Genomic DNA, 26,291 nt, shown 5'->3' with positions numbered 1-26,291 from the left:
AGTTAAAACATTGTGTTGATTAGAGATGTGTAACACTGACTGACTCACACTTGATGTGCACTGATTTTGGAAACATGACTATAGTCGTGGGTTATTGTCTCATGAAAATGTCTTGTTTAATTTTGATTCAGCGAGGAAAAGGAAATATCGTGACACAATTAAATCACGAAAAAAAAGATATTGTCCTGATTTTAGTCCAAAAAAGAAAGTTTCCGCTTTGGCACCAAGCCTCACATGAGCCTCACATTTTTACAGACGCTTCAAACAGGTGTCACTCTCTGAGCTGCTCGTGTCAGCAGAGCTCCTTCAGGGCTAATTGCCGTTTTCCTGCAAGGGGGGACATATTCTGTGCCAGTGGTCCTAAAGTTCCACAGTTGGGAGGCAGTTGTCATGTCAGAAGGTGTCCTTTTGACCTCTGTGTTTCCCTCTGACCCCAGTAACCAACACTACACCGTCCCCTATGGTCACAAGATCACTTACAGCCACAGTGTGTGTGTGTATGTGAGAAAGAAGCGGGGGTAATGTCCCCACGAGCACAAGCCTCTCAGTGTTTCGTCGCATGTCTCTGGGTCTAACGCGTGTTTGTGTACGACTCAGTCGCTCCCAATGTGTCAGGCTCACAGGATTTGACATTAAACGACCACAAGGCCGCATGCATGTGGTTCGAGTCTCACCTCACAATCCTTAGTTTACCCCTCGGCGTCGCTTCGTAAAACACATGCGGCTGATCCCTAACATAAATCTAAACCATTTTACAACCATTGTCAGGGAAGCATGGCATGAATCAATGTGATGCTTTGCTGTGGACAGGGCAGTGTCATGGGGGGGGGGGGTGGGGGGGTGGGGGGGTCACGAGGTGCCAGACCTCGTGTCTCTGTGGCCAAGATACTTCACCCACTGCCAGGACACCGTAAATCAGGAACCACTCCCACTTGGCAACTGTGCCAAATGTGGAGCGAGGCAAGGCGAGCTGACCCAGCATCCTCTCGCTCCATACCTCGCCCCAACACACCTCACGGCACGATGGTGGCTATGTGGTCACGATGCAGGCCGCGGCTCCGTGGTCTAATTTGTTGAAAAGTTAAATTAAGGCTGTGGAATGTCGGTCACAGTTTACGCCGTGTTAGGAAGAGCAAAGTGCTTTCATGGTCTCCTGTCATTTAGAGTCTGAAGACGTTCATGAATGGATCGATCCACATTTGTCTGCTGTGGACATATTATATATCATATCATGGATAAGGGATCAATTTGGATCATTTTCCAAAGGACACAGTTTATCAATAATTCCCTGCTCATGTTCACAGCATGATTCCAATTCTCTTCTTTCTGTGCCAGTAAATGGCAATATATGGCGCCACCTAGTGGGCCATGGAAAAAGTGTTTCAACAGTGTGTGTATGTGTGTGAGAGAGACTTTTTTTTTGCCCTTGATCATAAGAAACAGTTGCAGTGTCAAATACACATCAAGAAAAATAAATGAAAATAAGTGAAGTTTTAAGATTTCAAGATTTTTAAGATCCATATTTTTTTTGCATTATTATAGTATTATGTTGCGTGTAGATACATGAGATATGGTACTGGTTTCAATCTCTAAAATGTACTTTTAAAATAGTGTATATCCTAATGTAGTAATTATTATTATTGTTACAGAATGAAAGAATTCTTATATATTGAGTTGTTTTAATATCAGTATTGGAGCATAAATGGTCAGTCGGACTGTTATTGTTCAAAATGGGTCTCCGATGCTTGTTTGGGTCCCTGCGTAGTAATAATAATAAAAAAATAAGAATAGAATACTAATCTTATTAAGAGTAAAAAAAAAGGAGGATGGAGTGGATATTGTTATTATTATTATTATTATTATTATTATTATTATTATTATTATTATTATTATTATTAATAATAAGGTGATTATCATGTAGCATTTACAGCGCTGCCGCGGGATAAAAAGTGACTTGTTCTCTCGTTGCTGTCTGCATGTGACACTAACAGATGGATTGACTGTAAATCTGTCAGAGTGATGCCTCCCTGGGAGCTAAATACTTATGTGCTTATGTAAAGTTCTCATTTACAACTGCCAAGAATCTGTAGCTTCACAGAAGGAGAAGAAGAAGAGGGACGGGAAAGAAAAACAAAACCAGACCAGACCCTCTTACCTGGCTTGTTACCAGACTGTGAAATTGTTCCATACAGTACGTGCTAATGTTTGACAGTGTGTTGTGCACTCTGTCAACAAACTGACTGTACAGTGTGGAAAAGCAGATTTAGTTAAATTAAAAAACAACAACAATATATACTATGTAGAAAATAAATCATTGAATGTACTGAAATATTCTACTCAAGTAAAAGTATTACTATTTTTTGATAATATTTGACTAGTACAAGTAAAAGTACTGGTCTAAAAATGTACTCTCTAACCCTAACCCCCACCCCAATAAAAGGTAGCTTGTTTAAAATGAGTAAAAGTTACTTTTTTAACAAGGTTGGGGGTTCTTTCTTGTGTCGTGTTAAAAGGACAAGGGAACATAAATCTCACAAGAATTCCTTTTAATTAAAGGCAAACCTTTACAAATTAAAGTGCTGACAAAATAAAATATGTAAACGTATAATGTATCAGTCAACATGGGTCAAAGTTCACAAATGCTTTAACTTTCTCTCTCACTCAGGGACCTTGATTAACGCCAATTCACCTGTCCTCATCATTCACCTGTCCTCATCATTCATTCACCTGTCCTCATCTTTCACCTGTCCTCATCTGTCCTCATCATTCATTCACCTGTCGTAATCATTCACCTGTTCTCATCATGCATTCACCTGTCCTCATCGTTCACCTGTCCTCCTCATGCATTCACCTGTCCTCATCATTCACCTGTCCTCATCATTCATTCAAAGTACAAACTTTCCAGCTCTGCAAGCCTGAAAGACTTTTTATTTAGACATTATTTAGTTATTTAGAGTATTTCCTTTAGATTTAGCTGATACTTTCAAATGTTCAACATAAATCTCTTAGATATTTAAAATGAATGCCCTTGTTTGGAAAAATAATCTTATATTATTATTATTATTATTATTATTATTATTACAATAAAATGGATGTTTAAACCTCAGGGGGAGTTCCAGTTTATTCAAACACATTCGTGCCGCTCACGTCGCTCGTCTTATCCTACTGGCAGCGTCACTGATATCCGAGCGTCTCGCAAGAACAACAGGCCGTTTGTGGAATATAAACACTTCCACTCAGCCACTAAATCGCTTTCTCAAAGCCGTTATCACTCGTCTGCTTGTGTGCCTGGGATGGACTGCACATTAGGCTCTGCATCTGTCCATCACCAGGCTCATGGAAAACAATTAAAAAGAAATCACCTCTACAGAGCCCAGTCTGACTGTTTAGTCTAATACATGAAATAAATATATACAATTAATATATAATACATATACATCTGGGATTTTTTTGTCTTGCTTTTCATGAAATGGAGCTTATCTGAAGAAATGAACATTTTAATGCCAATTTAACACATTCACTCTGGTGAAGCACCCGTTTCAACCCGGGATTGAATGTGTTTTTGTTTTTCTTACCAGTGTGAATGGTGTGTTTTTGTTACCTCTTGAGAACTTTTCCTATAATAAAAACTTGATGAATATATTTAAACTAAAGATATATATACTGTATGTATATAAATATATATATATATATATATATACACACATATATAACTTGCCACCATTAGCTTGAATGAACTTCATGTGGATGTTACCCTTAGAGCTGCAACTAACAATTATTTTCATCGTCGATTAATCTGTTGTTGATTTTCTCGATTTATCGGGTCATCGGGTCATCGGGTTATCGGGTTATCTGGCTTGGTCCATAACATGTCAGAAGACGTTAAAAAATGTTGATCAGTGTTTGTCAAACCCCGAAAAAGGATGATGTTCTCGAACGTCTTGTTTGGTCCACAAACCAAAAATGATTCAGTTTTTAATGATTGTCATCTGGAGCGAAGAAATGAAGAAAATATTCACATTTAAGAAGCTGAAACAATCAGAAATTGTTGTTTTAATCATGAAAAACGCTTCAAACCGATGAATCGATGATCAAAATAGTTGACGATTCATCGAGTAAGTGTTTCAGCTCTAGTTTCGTTTTTTCTCTTTAAGTTTGTCAAACATTTTCTTTGGTGAGTAATAACAAATGGAATTTAATGCAAAAGAAATGATTTGCAATACTATTGTGTTGTGTGTGTGTGTGTGTGTGTGTGTTGTATACTGCTCTTTTGTTACTGTTACTGCTATGCCACCATAGTAAAACTTTTATCTCTCTCTTTACAAGCACATTCAATTCCCTTGTAAAAAAAAATGAAAGGTGTCCTATTACAAGTCGCGTTGCCTCATGCATTCTGTATGGATCTATTAGACTTAGTTATTTTCTAACTTTCTCAGTGTGGTTGTCGACACAGAAGCTTAAGCTGGAGCTTCAGGACACGAGCGAGCAGCCTCTGCTGTATCACAGTGTAACCCCGTCCTCACACACACACACACACACACACACACATGCTGACCATTTGTGACTTTTCATCACATGGCGTCTCCTCTGCCTGTCTGGTGCTAACACACACAGAGACGCAGCGTCACTCACACGGGGGAAAAAGACCACGAGCGGTGATGTTACGTTAGCCTACATGTGCTGGCATTAGTCGACATGTTAGATGACACAGGGGTCACATGTCAACCTCAGCTGAGGTCAGATGATAGAGCAGCAGAGCAGGGTGTAACGTCAGAGGTGTAACTCGGACCTTTCTGCTGTCGGGGTCTTTTCAAGGTTTGTGTTTGTTTTCTTCCAACATGACCAGGTGTGCCGGAGTCAGCGGCTTTAGCTGAGTCTCGTCAGCTGTGCTGTGTGGGAGCTCCGAGGCACAAAGGCAGGGTTTGTCTGTGGAGCTGCAATGTTGTGTGGGATGTTTGACTTGGGCGCAGTGGAGACACTGTTCCGTAGCTGCTGGACACAAAAATCCTTCATCTAATTTGTTAATCAAAGCCGCGCTGGAAAATAATGAGATCCACTTTCCTGAAAGCATTCATTTATGTTGTGGTGTTATGCAACCAGGCTACTGTATGTGTTTATAGATGCATTCACAGAGACTTGTGTCGCTCTCAGACTGGTTGAAATGTTTGGTTTAGTGTTTCTTTTCACACTTTGTCTTTAACCATGGCCAGATGTTACAGCTGTTGTTTTGTTGTGTGTGGAGTTATAGTGATTTTAGGTGTGTGTGTGCTTAGGAAAAGTAAGAAAAATAAGTAACGTTAACATTTTGACATTAAAATAAAGTAAATAGTTTCATTATTTACATTTAACCAGCATTTATATAGGTTTACACTGGTTTCATTTCCATCATTTAAAAACGTTTTTATAAATGAAGAAAGAACTTCTTGTGCAAATCATTATGATGCTGCTGTGTTTGTCTAATTCACATTCTATCACAGAGTGGGATTAAATTTGACCAGTTGATTTCGATTTGTTCAGATCTTTTACTCATAAAACCTGACAGAAACACAGTTTAAAGAGCAGAGTAGGGATTTTATTTGAAGGACGTGACTTTGATGTTGACTTTTTTATTCCTTCCTCGGATCCACTGTCTGATGATCAAATAACACGTTTATCTCTGGAAATTAATAAAAAAGAATTGTATATTTCTTGGGTGAAGGTGCCCTTTAAATGATGTGCAGAAACCGTGTAGTGTTACGAGTAAAGGACTCATTATTGTTGAGCAGGAATAAAAGTGTTTCTCCTCGCAGGCTTCCTGTCAGACAACATGACTCTCACACTTTGTCGTCCGGCTTTGCACCTGACATCCAGCTTAGCACTGCATGACAAAGGCTTCCCCAGGAGGATGTCGGGAGGAATTTTTACCGTGAATATCGCAGCCATGTTCTCTGTGCAGTGCAAACATTTTTTTCACAAAACTGGTCATTAGACTATAGTGTTAAGAGCTCGGAATAGAAATATCACATAAGAAGATGTGCAACTTTGCAATCTCACGTTGAGTTTTACATTGTTTGTAAAACTCTGTTAAAAGTACTGAAAAAAATGACAAGAAATTTAAATAAATATCATGTAGCTGAGCCTGAAGAGACAGACCAATAAATAATTATATTTTTATATAATGACATTTTTTTCTATAATAAAAAATCTAAATAAAATATATGTGCACTTTAAAAAAAACAACAGCATTTCTACATATCAGTAAATTATTTGACTTGGGTTTTCTGTTCTATGATGCCTTGTGAGTTATTATTGTTATCATTATTGTTATTATTATTTTTTGTTTATTCTTTCATATGTTTTTTTTATTTGACTCATTCGTATTACTTTTTAATTGCTAAATACGACAGAAAAGTGTTGAAATTGTGTAAATGTGCACATTTGTTTCAGGGCACGAGTTTGTAAATGAACACATGCGACAAAGCTAATAGGAAGCTAAAGTAGCTAATACAGGAAATTGAGGTGCATTGCCAAAGAGTAAGGTAAACAAAAAAAACACGGACTGCCGTTATATTTGAGAACAAAATAGATGAAGTACAACAGTCAGAACATTGTAGCTTTGTCTTTGCCGTGTCACAGACTGCAAGTGTAGTGGTTTTATAAATAATGGGAACTTAATGTTTAATTAAAGGGGTTGTACTTGAAGCAACACAGAATAACTCCAGTTTAAAACAGGCCCTACAATTCAAATAAAAACTGTTGGAGAGCATTGTCCCGCTCCTCTCCACAGAGTGGACGTTACCAGATGGTTTGAGGAATCAAACCCGCAAGAACTAAAACATTAACGGAAATTGCAGGGTGTAAATTACATTTAAATTGCGAATAAGCATATCAGTGAAACCAATATTTCAGTTTCACATGTTTCTTTAATGTCTGACAGTCATTTATACATTGATTACATATAGCTCCTTTAACTTGGATTTAATCTCTGCTCCTTCTTAGAAGTTTGTTGAATGAAATTGCACATAGTCAATCTATTAGGGCCAAATTTAAGGTTTTTTTAAGATCTTTCAAGAATTAAGTCGTAAATTATGAGATTAAGGTCGTAATTATTATTCAAGCTAAATCTCAGATGATCAGCTGAAACCACCTGCATCACGATGAGGGACACGGAGCATTTTGTGAAGTTACATTTTGATTGGGGCTTCTCAAATAAAGAAATACTGAATATTTTGTCACATCAGCACCACATTATCTTTAGCATCTGGACTTTGAAAAGATTGTGAAAGAAACTGAGTCTGTTTGGAAGAAAGAATCACACAGGAAATCTCTTTTGTGGAGGAGGAGGAAATGGCTGCTAGTGGTCGACTGCAGGGATAACGCTGGTTACATCTGTGTGCTGCTGCTGCTATCATAATAATATTATTATGATATAATAATACATTAGATAATCATAAAAAAGAAACGTTGTTCTCATAAAATTACGACTTTATTCTCATATAATTATGACTATTCTCGTAATATTACGACTATTCTAATAAAATTATGACTTTATTCTCAAAGAATTATGACTATTCTCATAAAATTTTCCTTTATTCTCATAAAATTACGACTATTCTCATAAAATTACGACTTTATTCTCATAACCGTACGACTGTATTCTTGAAAGATATTGAAAAATAAATGATTTCCTTAGTAACAGGTCCCATTCTTCTGTCATTTTTATTCTATGCTATTCTGAATCATTGGGTTTAGCAGTTTATCATTGATATCTATGAGCATGGAAGGGTGATGTATAAGTAAAATATCATGTAATTTTGTATTTATTTGCTCGTCTGTTTGCACATTGCTGGTGCTATGTACAGAATCTGCTCCTTGTCACACCTAGCTGAAGTTTCTTTGACACCTAATTCCCTATCACCACCGCAGGATTGGTCTGAAGTGTTTTGCATCGTCTGCCAGCTGCCTACAAGTCCATATTAGTCAAGTGAGGAACCAGTGTCTCGGTATGATGGGTGCAACGCTGGTATTTATAGCTTTGACTCATACTGTGGGTTGGATGGGGGGGCTGTATCAACACTCGTTCACTCGGGGTCGGGGTAAAATCAGCAACAACACTAAGAATTGTCATTTTCTTTCTATTGTTACATGTGTTAAAGTTATAACTGTGGCATGAGAGTATAGGTTTTAACCTGCTGCTTTCCGATTTATTACAAATACAATACATATATAAAATGTGCAAATTGACCGATCTGATACTTAGAAGTAAATGTTTTTAATCAATATTTATTCATTTTTAATAGATCATTTACAGTACAAACTATTTCAGACAGACTTTAGTTTTGAATCACTGACATGTACTTGAAATATGACTTTAATGTGCTCTCTGTTTTGAAAGAAATAATAATTTCGATGACAGAAGTAAATTAGGATACAACTGCATCTGTTATGTCTCAGATTAGTAGGGCCAAAGTGTCAAAGTTAAAAATATTATGTGTTATATTATATGGCTTTACTAGATTTAGAATTACAAATCATAATATTCTTTATAAAACCTGCAGTTTATGCACAATTAATAATTATATATCTATATATATATAGATATACAGTATAGATATATAATATCCACTTGAACCATAAAAACCAACACAGTTACTGTTGTAAAGCAGCAAAACGAAAACATTATCTGTACGTAATAAAGTTAAGCTATAAATTTGAAGTTATATCCGTGTAATAAAGTCCATGTAACAATGAACTGTGGATAAGAGAATTCATTATTTATCATCTCTCCATAAAAAATGTTGCATTATTTGATTTTGTTTGAACGTGAAACAGTGAATGGACTGAAATGGAATCAGACATTTTGTACTGTTTTGTTTGTACAGCCGTCTAAGCTGTAGCTCAGTGGGAGCACGGAGGAATTGTGCGATATGAAGCCGAAGCATGGAGGCGATAATCTCACTCAAGATTCCACTGCACGGAAACGCTGTTGAATTTCACCGTGCATTACCTGATCGGCCCCCCCCCGTCACCTTTCTGTCGGGTCGTGAGCAGCAGCGGTTGGATACGGGAGCGTCAGGTGCTTAACATAGATGATGTTGGGTCGACTAAGTTTAGACACCATGTGAGCGCATTCATCGAAAATTGAGGACAGGACAGAGCAGTCACACAGGGTCACAGCACCAGTGGCTCTGTTTCAGCTGTTTGTGTTGTAGGAAGCTGGTGTGTCAGTACAGTGAAGTGGGTGTGAAATAGGCCCGCCGGCTTTTTAATATCTGAATCATGCGCCGCACAGCTGTCCGCTTCATGTCAAAGGCTGAGCTTTTTACGTTTCTTTGTTCGTGACAAATGACACATCTGTGATAGAGATGCTGCAACCTGTCCACACTGGGGAAACTGAATTGGAATGGTGTTTGTGCTAAATCTGAATGTAAAACTTCTCGTATTGCTGTGGTCAGTCAGGCACACGAGTGTCCATGGTACATTTGCTTATGACTTCATAGACATGTCTTTAATGGACCTACCAGAACATCCGTAAAACCAAACAAACATTAAGATGTAAGATGTTGTTGGTGCAAATTTATAATACTGAACATTTGCTTGTTATTTGCTGCTTTCATCATAATTCAGTCAAAAAAACCCAAAAAACTTCCTGTGTAAATCATCCAAGCCTATAGATGACTTCCCTTTGTTAATCCTAAATGCAGCATCAGATGAATGCACCCAACCTGGCTCTTTTGTCTGTAAAAGGCTTATGGTTCATGAAATACATTTTTGTTTTGTGTTTGTTTTGTGTTTGTGTGTTTGTTCCAGCATCAGTGCAATTCCTGTGGATGGAACTGATAAGAAAGGCCTCCAGGTGGGTGGCCAGTTCCCGGGCAGTGTGCACTCCGTGGGGCCTCAGCAGCAGAACCAGCAGCTCCTCTTGACTCCGGCCAGCCTCCAGCTCGCTCAGCTCCAGGCACAGCTCACCCTCCATCGCCTCAAACTGGCTCAGGCTCAGGGGGGTAGCTCAGCCACTGCAGCCAGTGTTCTCAATCAGGTTCTGTCCAATGTCACAATGTCCCAACCACTTTTCAATCAGCTGCGGAGTTCAACTATGGTTGGGAATCCACAGAATGCCTTCCCCAACATTCTTGGTTTCCCCGCTTCGAATTCAGCCTTGGGAGCGTTGGTAGGTGCAGGGTTCCACCAAAACCCAGAGAATGTGAGACTAAACCATCCTGGCGGGGGAGGAACAGTGGGCCAACAGGGTGTCGAGTATGGTACAAAGTCCGGGTCAGCGTACCCTTCTGACACGGACAGGCGTCATCAGTACAACGTAGTTACAGGAGCATCAGCCACAGCTGGTGATGGACAGTACGCAGTGATCAACACTCAGGCCAAAAACATGACCAATGTTGGTTTCCAGAGAGATTTCTACGGGCAGGAAATGCAGGGGCAACAAACTGGACTCGGTGTCAATGAGCATAACATGCATGTTTATAACTCCGCTGGCCACAAGGAACAATGGAAAACACCTGTTAGCATGAGTCACACCGGGAAGGTGGATATGGCTTCGAATACGGCCACTGTGTGGACAGCAGCTGGGCAGCCCAGTCGGTCCCGGACTGAACTGTATAACCCAGAGGAGCCGACCTCTGAGCCCAAGTTCAATCACAGTGGCGGGGTTTCCTCTCTGAGTTTAAGCGGCACGCAGGGATTTGGGGGCTACCAGAACCTGCATGGAGGAGAGGAAACCCAGTCCTCAGGTGCCAGGATACTTCAACCTTATCAAGTCAATGACTACCATGCTGTTACACCCACTCAGCTGCCACACCAGTGTAGCATCTGTGACAAGAAGGTCTACAACCTCAAGGTGAGTGAACAGATCAGTCACAACCTGCAGGAAAGTAAAAGTACTGGTCTAAAAATGTAAAAAAAAAAAAAAAAGTAGCTTGTTTAAAATGTAAAAGGTTGACAAAATGAAAATATGTAAACACATAATGTATCAGTCAAAGTGGGTCACAAATGTTGTCCTCATTATTCACTGCCAAAGTTTCCAGTGTGTGAATTTTTCATTTTTTCCCCTCAGTAACAGATGTGATTTAAAATGTATAGTGAAAAAAAGTAGTAAAAGTAAGGGTTAGGGTTACACATTTTAAAAATGACTTTAAAAAGTACAAGTACACAAGAAAACCTACTCAGTTACAGTAACACTTTCTCAAGTGTTCTAGCATCAGAATTTAGTTTTAAGAGATGTCCTCCTGTCCTTTTAGATGAGATGAACATGAGAGTGTGCGCTCATCCAGACATCACTTATGTTGACTGAGACTGTTATGCTTTGTAAATGATTTAAGGTTCTTGACTAGTCTTTCTGCAGCTTTATGTACAGATCTATGTTGTTGTCATTTCTCAGCCTATATACTGTGTGTTAACGTCGGCGTGATAATTGCTGACATGCAACACAAACATGTTTTGATATGAAGGGTGGTCACTAAGTAATCCAAAGGGGTTAGATGTCACTTTGATTACTCTGTGTCTTTGTGCACATGCATGTTTAGGACTGGGACCAGCATGTGAAGGGAAAACTGCACCTGCAGAATCGAACGTTGTACTCAAATGAAAGGTGAGACATTTCATTGAAGCATATTCCCTTCCCGACATTCACAAAGCTACTGACTTAAAACAATTCATTCTGTATTTGCTGGTTTTTAAAAGCCTCGGGCGATGGAATCGTTTTATTTTCCTCTTCCTTAGCTCAACGTACAGCTGTCTTAATGTTTCTGTGAATGTGAGCTCTGTCACAAGATATGAGCGAGCAAGGCAGGCGAGAGAGGCAGCTAAAATCAGACTCCTATGATTGTTGCAGCTCGGCCGGGGGATCAGCTGGAGCTGTTCACTACACTGTTGGCAGACCTTCTGATGGAGGTCTAAACCCCGCAGGGACGAACTCAATGGTCTACTCTGCTGCGAGTCAAGGTAGGACAACCCATTAGTTACCAACGATGAACGATGAAGAGTCCCTTTCCCACTCATGTCTTTGTTTCTGATTGCTGGAAGAAGGTGAAGCAGAGTTATAGATGGTGAATGACGGAGAGTATTTTTAGAGATATGTGAGCTTATGAGGCTGCAGCTTGACGCGGTGTATTTTGATACGTTGATTTATTACGTGGGATTTAAATGTTTGGACACCAACACAAATGTAAATGTGTACTTTTGCGAGCGCTTTATGAGTTGTCGGTGCACACGTTACAGACCGTAAACCCACGGAGTTAACGAGTTCTGTCACATCAACAACAAACGGCACCTGTTGTGTACCACAGGGATCGTGTCTGTGCACTGTGTTACACGTCCCTCATGGATTCCCTTATGTGTAAGTACTTAAAGTTACACCACGTGTGGGTGGTCCAGACTGCAAAGAAACCTTTTTTTCTTTTTCTTTCTTTTCTTTTACACGTGTAACACTATAACTCACATGGAAATGGTCTTTTAAGCAGCATTGTATTGAATAAAAGATGCTTTCTCTGTGAGTGTGAGTTGTTGCATTTAGCGATTGTCTTATTAATTGTGAAGTGTGTCCAAGTGGGCAACAACGATGAAGTTGGCATATCCAAACCTAAAAACTATGTTATTACTAATGCACACTGTAAAAATAACAATCATTTACATATTTAAAGTTTGGATAAACTCTAAATACACCTTAGCAGAGAGAGTTTTACAATTGTCCATTTTCAACAGCGTGTCAGCGTGTTTTAGCGTGTCTAAATTGAGTTCACGTTCACATCACAGTACAGAAATAATAATAATAGTATTTAAAAAAAGGAAAAGCTAATAGTGATTTGCAGTTTTAGTCTATAACTTTTCACTTCATATCTAAATGTCGCATCGTTTCCACAGATGTTTCCTCGGGAGTCAGTGCATCATACTTACCAGCTGCAGCAATGAAGACTTATCCGATGTCAGACGCAGGATTCGCCTCACCCCAGCCCGAGTCAAAGGTCAGACACATGTTTGGGTTTTCATCTGACAGTTATTAGAGTTCGACTCGTAAACCACAATATGAGCAATTGACATTATACTTGAAGAAGACATTGAGCCCTTTCATGTTATTCCATTTACACTGGACTTCTTCTGTATTCTGCATTTCTTCAATGTATCTCGAAATAGTTTGGTGCTCTGCGACGGGAACAATAATAGAAGGTGAATAGTCACTCGGTGTAAAGGTTTGTTGTGTAATAAATGGATCCAGATCCCCCTTGATCCTTTTGTTGATGGCTCCTGGGGCCTGACAGCAGGCTTTGTCTGGGCTTGACATATCTTTTCCATTGAGCTATGTCATTAAATATTGGATTGAAACTATGTGGTGAGATTCTGCACAAATCCCTCTTAATGATTAACCAGTCCCTGGATGCGATTCAGGCTGCAGGGTGTGGATACGTACCGTAGGATTTTTGAAACTGAAACTTAGGTGTGGACATGAGGCGATGCTCCTTTGACATCACACCAAGGTTATAAGAGATATGGATTTTTCATTAGTTTTGAATATGAGTTTGTTTTAAATCGTTTTTAGAGCGGTTTTGCTACCTTTTATAAGTTTTTATTTTTTGGAAATGCTTAGTTTTAGTTTAGGTTTTATTAGTTTATTAGTTTTATTTTAAAGGTTTTATTAGGACAACCATCCCTGAATCAACCAGTCTACAAGAAAACGTGCATCATAGTACTGAGGTTGGATGCAGTTAGGTAAAAATAATATAGCCAACAGACTAAAGACACACATGGACATAACATAACTAATAATAAATAACCCTCATGAGACACATCATATTGCAAGTTATGTTTGCATTGGAAACAAAAACAAATTGAAAACATTTTATTATGAATGAAAATACAACCTTTCAAAACAGAGGAAAAAGAAATTCACTTCATATGAACCCAAAAAGGATTATGTATGAAATTAATTAAATAAGATGGAAACTAAGCACATTTTTACTACAATATGAGTTAGTTTTATAAACACAATTTAGTTTCAGTTAGTTATCGGTTTTATCTGTTTGTTTTTAATTTTATTTCAGTTAAAGAAAAACCTGAAACTTTCAGTATAGGCTACCATATACCAAGAACAACAATCATTGGCATCGCTTGATTACGAGAGTTTATTGGTAAAAAAATAAAAATAAAAAAAGAGCATCTGCTCCACAGATTATATGATTATATGAGTGCATGCGCAGAAGCGTTGGCTCTCAAACAAGGCTGAAAATCAGCAGCTGTTGATAAGCATCCATCAAGCAGAAAGGTCTATTGAAAGGCACTGTGATGAGTGAGGTGTAAGAAATTAGTCGTGAGGAAGGTCCAGTCTGGTGCCCGGCACACTTCCAACACTCAGCACACAGTGACACAGACACAATGCTGGAACAGACACAGACACATACTGTACACACCCACTACTTAAACTTCTCAAAGTTTCAATTCAAAATTGAAAAAGTTCTGTCCAGACACTGCATACGTGGCATCATGTGTCTCTACAAAGAGCGCTGACTCTTTAACGAAGCTATCATTTATTACATTAATTATGCTACAGGTGCTCTGGTTTTTATATTGTGTGTTTAAATTCAATCGTTTCTCAGTTTTAACAGAAATTTGAAGTCACAAAGTACAAAAGATTCAAAGAGGTTATTGTCACATGTACAGTAAGAAAAACATGTTTCTCAAACAAATGCCGAGTTGAGCGTCAAAGAAATAGATAAATAGTTAAAGTAACAAAATAATGCAATAGCAATAGACATCTGTTATATACAATAAATTATGAAACATGACAATTACTAAGTGAAAGAAACTTTATGTGCAAAATAGTCATGAGGTAGGTGATATACGTCCATTATTAGAACTCCTATCAGCTGTTTAGGAGTCTGATGGCAGTGGGAGAGAAGGAGTTGTTGAGTCGATACAAGTAGAATAAAGAATGAGAAAGAGGATGAAAATACAAAAACAAAAATGGGGCCACGTTCACTGATCAGCCACAAAATGAAAGCCATAAAGATATCGAGGATATCTGAACCTATAAAAGCCAACAGGCCACAGATGTTCACTGATAAGCCACAACATTAAGAGCGGTCACTGGTTAATTGAGATCAAAGAATAAAGAACTGGGTGTTACTGGGCTGTAACTGAGTCCGATGCTATATATATATATATATATATATATATATACACACATATATATATATATACTGTATATATATGTATGTGTGTGTGTGTTATTTAATTGCATTCATTCTTGCGTTCCTGCGGACGCTACCGTCATGTTTTATGTGGAGAAATTAATCAACAGGAACCCGAACTCGTGATGTGGAGGGGCATGTGCCTCATTGTTCTGTCATTAACAAAGGGATTTATGCCACCGGTGGGAAAATATTTATAGGCTGTGCTACATGAGCTAATGTTCAACACACCCCTGTCGAAGCAGAACAGGTGCGGTTTTATTGTTTCAAGTCCCTGTGATGAGCAGAGCACATGTGCTCATGCACACGTGTGTGTGTGTGTGTGTGTGTGAACATATGCAATGTCAATTGTACTGTTTTATTGGTGCACTGTGTGTACACATGATCACTAAACCGTCCAAAAAAAAGGCAACTTCGACATTTCAATTAGAATCAAAACAAAGAAAAAACAGCAATGTCACTGTAACCTGAACATAGAAGCTCACACACGAGCCAAAGCACAGACACACACACACGCACACATACATATTTTTACACATACGCATATGTTCATTAGTCTGGACTGCAGTGTCAGAGGTCCAGCTTTTGAGTAACCCAGTAGCTTCATAAGAAAACTAAACTCAAACAGAGATCAACACAGGATTACAGCTAATGGTTGAAAGGGGCACAGACCCGCAGACCTTGGGTTACAGCCACCCCCACGCCGCGGTGTAACATTTCACACTGGTGCGAGGCTGTAAAATAATCTGAGGGCTCGGTGTGTGAGCACTTAGTGTAGGAACGTGGGGGAAAAACTGTGAAACCCAACTGACCATCCGTCGGGATCCTCCAACACGGAGAGTGCTTTGTACAAATAAACAGACAAGTCGTCGGGACGGATTCCAGCTGGGATCCGTCAGCACGCTGTCAGGGAAAACAGGGAGGCACCACGTGAAACGGTTGTTATCCTTTACACCTTTTGGCCCTACAGTTCACCAGGTCACGGTGATGAGAGTGTGAGGTTTTCACTGACAACACACATGGATGAACACACCGAGGCTGGGAAAGCAATCATCCTTGTTGCCTGTCGTCTGTGGGCGGGAATTTTCTGATCGACCGTTGAGAAAAATAACTATAAAAGCTCTCACTTCACCAGTATCGGACATGTAACAGTTCTGCTTTAAAATATGTTTTTTGTTATCGTTTTTCAATTTAGAGAGCCCACATGCTGTGTGTTTAAAACTATTATTACTCTCTCTCTTTCTTCCTTCGCATCATGCAGTTTTTAAACTTTTTTCAATAATCAAAAAACAGTCCACCATTAAAGGAGGTGCTGGTAATGTGTGTGTGATGATTCCCGGTGGTTACACGCCCAAGCCAACCTTGACAGTGATATTAACAGTCTTGTATAAAGTACCTAAAAGGGAGACTTGAGTAAAAGTACAAGTATCTTACCCAAAAAATTACTTTGGTAGAAGTTGAAGTCACTTTATATAATATTACTTAAGTAAAAGTCTTAAAGTATATGACATTTATTGTACTGAATTGTCAAAAGTAATTTTCTGATACAAAATGTACTGAAGTAAAAGTAAAAAGTGGCTCAGTGGTAGGGCAAGTTGTCTTTTAACTGGAAGGTTTTGGGTTAAATTCCGGACTCTATGTGTCCTTGAGCAAGACACTTAACCCCATGTTGCATGTCGTGTGAATGGGTATGAAAGATGTGTGAATGGGTGAATGGCAAAACTACAGTGTAATCAAGACTAGAAAAGTGCTATATACAGTAAATACAGACCGTTACCAAATCTTCTTCTGATTTTATTTGGCAGTAACGAGTAACAAAGATAGTTAGAGGAAATAAAGTGGAGTAAAAGTAAAAGTTGCTAGAAATGCAAATAAAATAAAGTACAGATACGTGAATTTTGTAATTGAGTACAGTAAGTAGTAACTTGTATTTGTACTTTGTACATTACAACACTGGATATCAGTGCTGTGGTGAAAGTGCCTGCACATTTAATGGGTCAGATGTCAGTGAATGCAGAAAACAAAGTTCTTGTGCTCTCTTATATTCCAAGGGCATAAACAGTCTATTCCTGGATCTGTTTATTGAGCCCGACCCATTTTAACCTTTGCATATTGTGGTGGCGGTGCTGTTCAAGCAATTATCATGCTTGGATCTGAAGTTGTTAATGGCTCCTCAGAAACCATTAAGTTGGGCACGTCCTGCAATCTGGCTCATTTGGAAAGTGACATTGTCCAGGCTTGTAAAAGCAGACTTGTCCAGAGTTTGCGAACAGGAATTACTGTCCCATAATCTGACTCGTAAAGGAATCCAAATCAAAGTTTGAGTTCTTTAACTACTTGACCATTCCGGTCTCCAATTGTAAATCAGAATTTTGTGTCACAGAAACACGTTATTTATATTTATTTGTGATAAGAGCTTCATTAAATACTGATACAGTTGCCTTTACAGTTACAACTGAGTGACATTGAGTCCCTTTATATCATCGACACTCTTTGGCAATTGGACAAAGTGTGAAGCATATGTTAGTGTTGGACTTTCCCCGAACAAATTCCCTGTAAAAACAGAGGCTGTGGCTGCTGGTCCAAGGTGGAATTAGGACCCCCTGTCTGTCCCGCATATGGGACTGTCCGTCAGCTCTGTCAGCCCAAGAATCAGGAAGAGGAGGAGGGCCACTGGAAAAAGTGCAGCTGCAGCAAAATGGCCGTGCCAACGAGACCACGTGAAATAATAAGCCGAGTTTGCGACTGCTTGCTAAAGACACGTTTAACGACGTTAACACTATGTTCAGCGGCTGGTTTAATCAATAAAGAACATACAGCAGCTATGTTAATTACTTGTGTTTTCTCAAGGGTGTGATAAAATATGAACACTCCCCGTTCACACTCATAGTTACACAGGACAATAAAGTGTAATAATAAAGTGTCATGAGGTATTCTGCTGCTGTGTTCAGAGATGGTCCTCTGCATACCTTAAATGGTTATTTGAGTTGTCTGTTCGCCTTCCCGTCAATTTAAACCATTTGACCTCTGGCATCAGGTGTTGACTGAATGTTTTCTGACCACTCTCTGTAAACCAAATGGTTGTGTGTGGAATTCTAAGCACATTTGAAATGAAATACTCTAAAATATTATTGTAAACAAGCACCAGAACAGGTGTACCTAATAAAGTGGCCGTTGAGTGTGTATAATGCAGCATTGTATCGCGTGTCTGGACATTTTGCTTGGTAACATGTGTCTTACGATATCTAAAACCAAAGCAGGTGTTGTTACTTTCACCTCAGTTCTGTATCTCTGCCGCCTCGTGTTTATCTATGAAAAATAGATTTCTCGTACCCGCATTACTCATCTGTTCTCTCATTAAAATAGAAAGGGTGACTGATAAATGTTGAGCATTGCCGGTCACTGTACTTGGCAGCCTGGAGGATTCATGTCAAATGTGTGTAATTGCACGGGGTCCGTCCCCTGACAAGTCTCTTAGTCCAAACAAGAGAACTTTCACTATCACTGCTGCACCACGTCCACGGGAATATTAATAGATACACAGTGAGCTGGGCTGTCTAAAGGAGGGCGAATGACATGACATCCTTTGTGATAGTGTTACACTGAAGTTTGACTACTTTCTTACAATATGCTTGACTCTAATGTGCTACACGGATTATTAAGAGCACACAAACACTTTTGCGGTGACCTTTTTTGTGCTGTTAGCCTCAAAGTGGAGCGAAAGGGAGGACAAAACTAGCTGAGTATGTACTGTATGTATCCTGGCTATAGTTTTCATGACATTATTATGTTCTGTAATGGCCATAGTTGCTCATGTTTGTCATTTTCTCTTTTCTTGTAGCCATTTCCACCCGGAAAAGCAACCATAGGGCGAGTGATTCACATCTGTAACCTCCCCGAAGGCAGCTGCACAGAAAATGACGTCATCAACCTCGGACTTCCCTTTGGCAAAGTCACCAACTACATCCTCATGCGCTCGACTCATCAGGTATACGCGCGTTGTTATTTTGTCCTTATTCATCAGTGAAGTTTTTTAGAAGCCACTTGCCGCACGTTTCAAACGATGTCGGTGGACTTTGACCATCAGTGACAGCTTGTTAAGTGTGTGAAATGTGACCATAATATTTAAGGGAGTTTTTTTTTATAATGCCAAGCCAGTGTATTGAATGTCAACACAAGTTGCTTGCTTGCCTCTATACTCAAATGTCCAAAAATAAAATTTACTAGCATCGCATTGGATTTTATAAAGATGACATGATAGTGAAAATCAGTGTGTTTGCACAGAAATGCGTCAAAATGCAAATCATTAATGTATCAGTGTGATTTTTATGATTAACAATATTTTCAGCCGCAATTGATATGTGATATCATGTGCCGTGTCATAATTTACTGATTTACAATTTAACTACCACTGCAGGGGTGGCTCACTCTGGCTCTGAGGTCTCATTTATCAAACCTAAAGTACACCATTAATATCCCCCCTATCAAATTTTAGTATTCACAGTAATTGATGTTATTTGCTTACGGGGACTGTTATTGATGATGTGATGCCATATAATGATTTGGTTTTCAAAGATGCGGATGAATCCAGTCTGACATCTGAGATGCACGTAACTGCCGCAAAGACCAGAAAACTGTCAGGAGTTGACTACTGTTTACAGAACATTTTTGGTCTTCCACCAGGCATTTCTGGAGATGGCGTATATTGAAGCAGCTCAGGCCATGGTTCAATACTACCAACTTACTCCAGCGATGATTAACAATCAGAAGCTGCTCATACGAATGTCAAAGAGGTACAAGGAGCTACAACTCAAGGTAAGACCGAACAGAATAAAGTAAACATCAGGTTTCTGTTTTCGTTTTATTAAAATGTTATGGGTTTTTTTCTGTTTAGAAACCAGGCAAAGATGTTCAGTCCATCATCCACAATATCGCTTCTCAGCGGGAACGAGATGACATGCATGAACCTGAACAGTAAGACAGCTTCGCGTTCCCAAATTCCGTCCAAGAAGGATATTTTTGTGTTTTCTGCATACTTTGAAACTCTATAATCTACTAATCATCCTTCTGCAGCTACGTACCAGAGAGACCTCGCTCTCGCAGCCCCATCAGCCGCTCCCTGAGTCCTCATTCGCATAGTCCCAGTTTTACATCATGCAGCTCAGCCCACAGCCCCCAGAGCGCAACATGCAGGGGTCCAGAGAGAAGCAGTAATGGCCTTGGCCCGTGTCGGGGCACTTGGGATTGGTCATCATCTCACCTGAGAAGAGGTGAGGATGAAAGAGAGAGGGATGACCTATGGAGAAATGGGGGAAGCTTGGAGGATGATCGGTCAAATGGACGAGCGGCCGACCGTCGGAAGGCCTATCAGAAGTCCTTGGATCATATCAGCTCACGATCCGCAGATGAGCGAGGAGGGAGCAGCGGAGGAGGTGAAGCGATGAGGAGCAACAGAGACTGGCACCCACGAGGCAGCCCCCAAGGCGCGTCCTTCAACTCATACAGGAACATGGAGGACGACTTCTACATGAAAGAACAAATGCACAAGTCAGAGAAGCCGCCCAGGCCTCCATACCAAAGGCACGACACAAAGCCCAAGAGAAGAGACGGTGGAGACTATCACGGAAGGTCAAGACATTCGGAGTTTGCCACGAGTGAGGAGCCACTTCGCAGAACACCGGAGGAAAGAAGGCAGAGCTCACCAGGCAGGGGCAGGAGCAAAAAGACAAGCAGGAGGCACACTGCAGAAAAACATGACAGGGAAAAGACCACTGAAAACATGGTGAGTAACTTTTCAATGTTCTTTATTGTTTGATTCATATTTTCTTCTGGCAACTCAGTCAGTTATTTTCTCAGGATGACCAGGTGAAAGAAAAATCTGTTTCACCGCAGCAGGACAATAAACCAAAAGAGGCTACTGAATGTGTTCAAGAAAAAGACACCGTGAGTAACCATCCAAACACCTCCCAGTCCTTGAATTAAACCCACAGGTAACAGGAAACACGTTTAAACCAATCACATCACTGCTCTATTCTTGATTCCTTTTCCCAGGAGAAAGAGCGGGAAAGTGGAGTTGAGACTGATGAGGACTGCTGGTATCCAAAGAACATGGAGGAACTGGTCACTGTTGATGAAGTGGGAGGAGAAGATGATTCCATTATTGAGCCAGACCTTCCTGAGCTGGATGAGTACGCAACCTGCCCCAAAGAGACTGTAGAGGAAGAAGCAGTAGAGAAGCACATATCCATGTCCACCTCATCCTCAGAGGTGCAGGAGATGAACAAGAAATCGAACCAGGAGCAGACTTGTGGGGAAGCTGCTCATCAGGCGGAAACACATGACACAGAGAAAGAGGAGAAGGTTTTACTTGCGAGCTGTCCCAGAGAACAGGAAATATCAGGTCAAGTGGCTCCTGAGCTGCCAGTCACTAACCCCAGTGACTTCCCCAGTGACGAGTTCAAGGCCGCACTGGAGGAGACGTGTTTGGAGGATAAAGTTCCCAACACTGAGCCCTTAGAAGAGCCAATGGAAAATGACATGACAGTGTCAGAGGACGGCAAGACGCAGGACATAGGACAGGTCACAAAAACAATCACTAACGGAGTACAACGCAAGGATGGAACTCTTAAAACAGGTATTTAAATCTAAAACAGATTTTCTCTCCGAATGGTCAGTCAACTGTTGCACAAATATTGTTCACTAGTCAAAATCCAGAGTTTAAACAGGGTTTCACCAGTTGTAATGTGTTAAATCGGCATTAATTCCCAGGACAAATCACTCTGCAATGCACATGGGGTTTTTATTGGCTTTGGTCTTCTGAAGCTGGTTTCTTTTAGGGAATGGGAATCGGTATCGGTCCAATACTGGTCAAAATCACTAGAACGGATATAGAACAGATAAAACTGTAAAATCCGATACAATCCAAAAGTCATATCTGTCGCATGCTTCACTATGCAGGGACTGTAAAAAAATTTAAATAAAAATCAGCACAGAACAATCATTTTGGTTGAGTCATGATTGGGCTGTTTATTTCAACAATATTTATTACACATTTGGAGAATAAGGTCTGAAATGGGTTAATGTGTTGTTAACAGCTTCATAGTTCATAAATGGTCTAAAATGACTGTATCGGACTTATATCGGTATCGGTAGATACTCGAGTTTGTGATATCCGTATTGGACACAAAAAAGTGGTCGTCCCATCCGTAGTTTCTTTTCTCCGCTACCTAAATACTGTAAATAAGTTTAATAGAAGACAGCACCATTGAGAGGCACTTGTTTGTTCTTATTTTAGATATATTTAATTAAGATCATTGAAATCAAAGTGTAAAAAGAATATATATGGAAAGTATAAAATACACATATATATATATATATATATATATATATACATATATATATATATATATATATATATATATATATATATATATATATTCAGATGATTTGTGGTATTGCCTTTCTTCTAACTTTTCTCATTCCTTTTGCAGAGATTGAGGCATCCCCGCCACCCCGTGAACAAGAAAAGGTTGTCGGTGAACACAGCATACCTTTGGGTAAAAGTCAACACAATTCCCCGCCGTTACAGATTAGCAGAGATAAAATCACCGAGTATGTTAAAGTGTTCACACGAGTGGCTTCTGTGCTGTGCCGCAAATATCAGCTTACATTCAATTTCTCAATTGCAGGAGAACTAGGGATACACATTGAATCAGGTTTCTCTGTTTGGATGTGTCCCAGCAGACTGGTCTATATTTACCGTAATCATTGTCAAGGATGTGGAGGTTTATGGAGTCTTCAGCCCGTGGTCTCAGTCCAGTGTTATCATGTACACCGTTAATAAGTGCACTGACAACCTGATGCATTAGCACTCTAATTGACTGGAATTGCTTGGCCACTTGCTGACCCATTTCCGTGGGCAGGTTGTGAAATGAACCCCAGAGAGATGAGTATTTATATTATGATTGGGGCTGGAATGACATGGCCGAGCACATGGCCTATCAGTGCTGTGTGAAGCCTTACATAAGCCCTGATGTCGCATGGCAACAATAGACCACGGCACAGACTTAGAAGCTGAGTGTGTCATGAGCTGTGAGGCTATTTTCTGCTGTATGTGTCCATCAAGATAAATACAACACTCACTGAAGGGGCAACTCCTGCTGCTGCTGCTGCTGCTGCTGCTGTTGTTGTTGTCATTTTTGTTTTTACAATTACACTGATCATTCAGAAGCAGTATGTTTTAAACAGAGCACCTGGAAAGTGAGCCTGAACCTCAACAATGTGTTGCTCTTGTTGTTTAATTCCATGTGTCAAGATAAGATCATCATACACACACACACACACACACACAGACTGTGGGCAGACACACAGGATCAGTCATATTATAGCCTTGTGTTGTGAATTCTGTACACCTCTGTCTTACGCCTTTCAGACGCAGAACAATTTAATTGTTGTTTCTCTCTCTCTCTTAGTAGAGTTTATATAGGTTTATTGTTCTCCAATGTAGCAAATGTTAATATGTATTCATGTTATTGGTTAATTATGAGTATTATGGTGAGTAAAGTGATGTAGTAAATAAGACTTTGTGTAGTTTAAATGAATGGGAAAGGCAAACAGATGTGAATATGTACACTCAATGAAATAAACTGTGTATAGTTTCATTTCCCACACTTTGATTTAGTGTAAAAAAAACTTGTCAATTTTCAATTTCAAAACAAACTTGAATTGTTCACGGGAAATGTACCGTGTGTGAGAACTCTCATCTGTCATTCTGGTCTCTGTAGATAAATTCTAATTGTTGTTGTTGTTGTTGTTTGCTGTCTAACAGGAGTGGAGTTCATTGTGCCAAGGACCGGCTTCTACTGCAAACTGTGTGGATTGTTTTATACCAGTGAGGAGAATGCTAAGACGACACACTGCCGCAGCACTGTGCACTACAGGAACCTTCAGGTACACACTGCACAGAGACACGTAGCGATGATGATGATGATGATGATGATGATGATGATGTGAGGGAAGACTGGGGAGATCTGGAGTTAAACATCGCCACATTTTGTTCAGTCATTGCTCTCAGAAATAGTATATGAGCAAACCAGCTCTCAGTAACCCAGTGTCTGTGCACATGTGCTCATAATGCACAGCTGTGTGTGTTCGACGTGACACTTTTATCGGTGTGTCTAATTGGATATTAATGTTTTCAAAGATAGAATAGAAAAATAAACGCACATAAATGCAGCCAAACTTAGTGCAGCACATTAAATGTGGTACACTTTTACAGCCGAGCACTCACAAACACACACATGCCTGTACATTTGTTACTGTATAAGGTTTCCGGTTGTAGACCATTCAACTCCAAGCCATCTTGAATTTCTCTTATTCCCAGCAGCACAGCTGAGAAAAAACCAGAGCAGCAGCAATTCCTTAACATTTGATGGGTTACATTCCAAGAAGGGGGGGAAACAGTTTTACACATTTGTCCTGTCTGTCAAAGGTTCTGGGTTTGTGTTTGTCCTGGTGTTTCTTAATTCAATACTGTAAAGTATCATTAATCTACATTCTTAGCTTTAGAATTTAATGTTTGGTCTTATGTTGTTGTTGTTGTTTTTTTTTAAATATCAAATATGATCATGTCTTCTCACTTGCATTTTAAAAGTCAACACATTCTTTTGTTTTTAATGTGCCTGGTGTTTTCAGTTTGTCCATCCTTCCCTTTTGTGGTAAACATGATATCTCAAGACCACCTTGATGGAATTTCCTCAAATTTGATTCAAATGTTAAATTGTGACGTCAGGATGAAGTGGTTAGGTTTTGTTAGTCAAAGGTTAAGGTCACAAAACCCATGTGCACCTTGTGATTGTGATTTCTCATGAACACCCCCGAGTAATTCTTTTTAAATTTAGCGTCAATATCACAGATTAACTGATTAGAATTGGGTGGTTTTGCCTTGTGAATATGTTATTTATTTGTTTATTTGGCACCATGTTCACTTAGATTTACATAATTCCTGTAAAGGACATTTAATCTCAGTGAACCAGCCTTGGTAGATGCCATGGTTTGGGTCTAAACACCTTTTTAATGTCTATTATTTAGTATTTATATGTTGTAAACTATACATGCAGGTTGTCATTGATTTTCTCCCTCTCATCCACAGAAATATCTATCACAGCTGGCAGAGCAGAGTCTCTCAGATGCGTTTTGCGAGCCCACAGCAGCGCAGTGACAGTAACCCAGTTTGACCTCTGACCTCAGTGAACAGTGGAGTAAAGAAGAGACGTTTTTGGACATTTGCACAGGTGTGGTGGGTATTCTGGTGAGAGGGATGCTTAGATGTCTAGAATGGCATCGACAATCCCAGCCATGGATGCTGCCAGTGTGTACCTATCTAAATGTTAAGTATTTAATTGCAATTTTCTTTTGTTTTATTAAAGTTTATTTGACTGCGCTGTGTGTGAAATGACTTGCTGTTTTTAGAATGGAAATGATTTTTCAATTAGTGAAAAGACAAACGTCTTATATTAGTCCCCTCGTAGTGCAAGTTTTGTTTGATTATTCTCTCTATTTTTATCTATTTGATTTGTAAATTTCTCCTTTTACAGTGATATACTATTACAGCTGCAAAATAACTTGAAATTTCCATTAAGGATCGTGGTGTTTTTTTTTTTTTTTTTTACTCAGTTGAAAAGCTGAGGCGGATTCTCAGGTTTGTTGTTATTTGTTGAACAGACTTTAATGTATAGCATGGTACTAAAGATTTTCATTTTTATTTATTCAGTATGTGGGGCTTTAAAGGCTCTTGCTGTTTGTATTTCTTCAAAATATGCATCATTTGGACAAAAAAATTATACAACTATGCAAAAAAATCCGTCATATCTGTCACCATGATAATGCCTTAAATATTTAAAAAACTTTCACTGGACCATGTGTGTAATTTATCAACAATGCTTCATATGACAGTAATTTATTTTAGGTGGATTATCGAACCAGGCTCTGTTTTTGTATACTGTGAATAATAATCCTGTGACAACAAAGATAGTGTTGTTTTCATATGGCTTTTTTTCAAGTGAATTTTTGATGAAAAACAAAAAAAAAACTTCAATAAATGTTTCAAATATTTCA

General features: G+C 39.4%; 1 protein-coding gene across 2 annotated transcripts in view; it reads left to right on the top strand.

The window, feature by feature from the left end:
* Nucleotides 1–26,291, top strand: part of rbm20 (RNA binding motif protein 20) — a 49,701-nt gene extending 23,410 nt beyond the window's left edge. The window contains exons 2-14 of one of the 2 annotated variants that reach the window (XM_058641504.1): nucleotides 9,790–10,834; nucleotides 11,520–11,584; nucleotides 11,828–11,937; nucleotides 12,856–12,956; nucleotides 19,018–19,164; nucleotides 19,860–19,991; nucleotides 20,071–20,150; nucleotides 20,250–20,958; nucleotides 21,042–21,119; nucleotides 21,228–21,810; nucleotides 22,667–22,732; nucleotides 24,004–24,125; nucleotides 25,327–26,291. In XM_058641504.1, coding sequence (XP_058497487.1) covers nucleotides 9,790–10,834; nucleotides 11,520–11,584; nucleotides 11,828–11,937; nucleotides 12,856–12,956; nucleotides 19,018–19,164; nucleotides 19,860–19,991; nucleotides 20,071–20,150; nucleotides 20,250–20,958; nucleotides 21,042–21,119; nucleotides 21,228–21,810; nucleotides 22,667–22,732; nucleotides 24,004–24,125; nucleotides 25,327–25,395 — 3,307 coding nt within the window. In that variant the 3' untranslated portion in view covers nucleotides 25,396–26,291. Of the gene's footprint in view, nucleotides 1–9,789; nucleotides 10,835–11,519; nucleotides 11,585–11,827; nucleotides 11,938–12,855; nucleotides 12,957–19,017; nucleotides 19,165–19,859; nucleotides 19,992–20,070; nucleotides 20,151–20,249; nucleotides 20,959–21,032; nucleotides 21,120–21,227; nucleotides 21,811–22,666; nucleotides 22,733–24,003; nucleotides 24,126–25,326 lie in introns of both variants that reach the window. The other variant, XM_058641503.1, reaches the window with a different exon arrangement.

The sequence above is a fragment of the Solea solea genome, chromosome 10 (assembly GCF_958295425.1).
Source record: "Solea solea chromosome 10, fSolSol10.1, whole genome shotgun sequence".
NCBI classification, from domain to species: domain Eukaryota; kingdom Metazoa; phylum Chordata; class Actinopteri; order Pleuronectiformes; family Soleidae; genus Solea; species Solea solea.
Note: the sequence above shows the minus strand (reverse complement) of the source record. Positions and strands in the feature narration are given on the sequence as shown.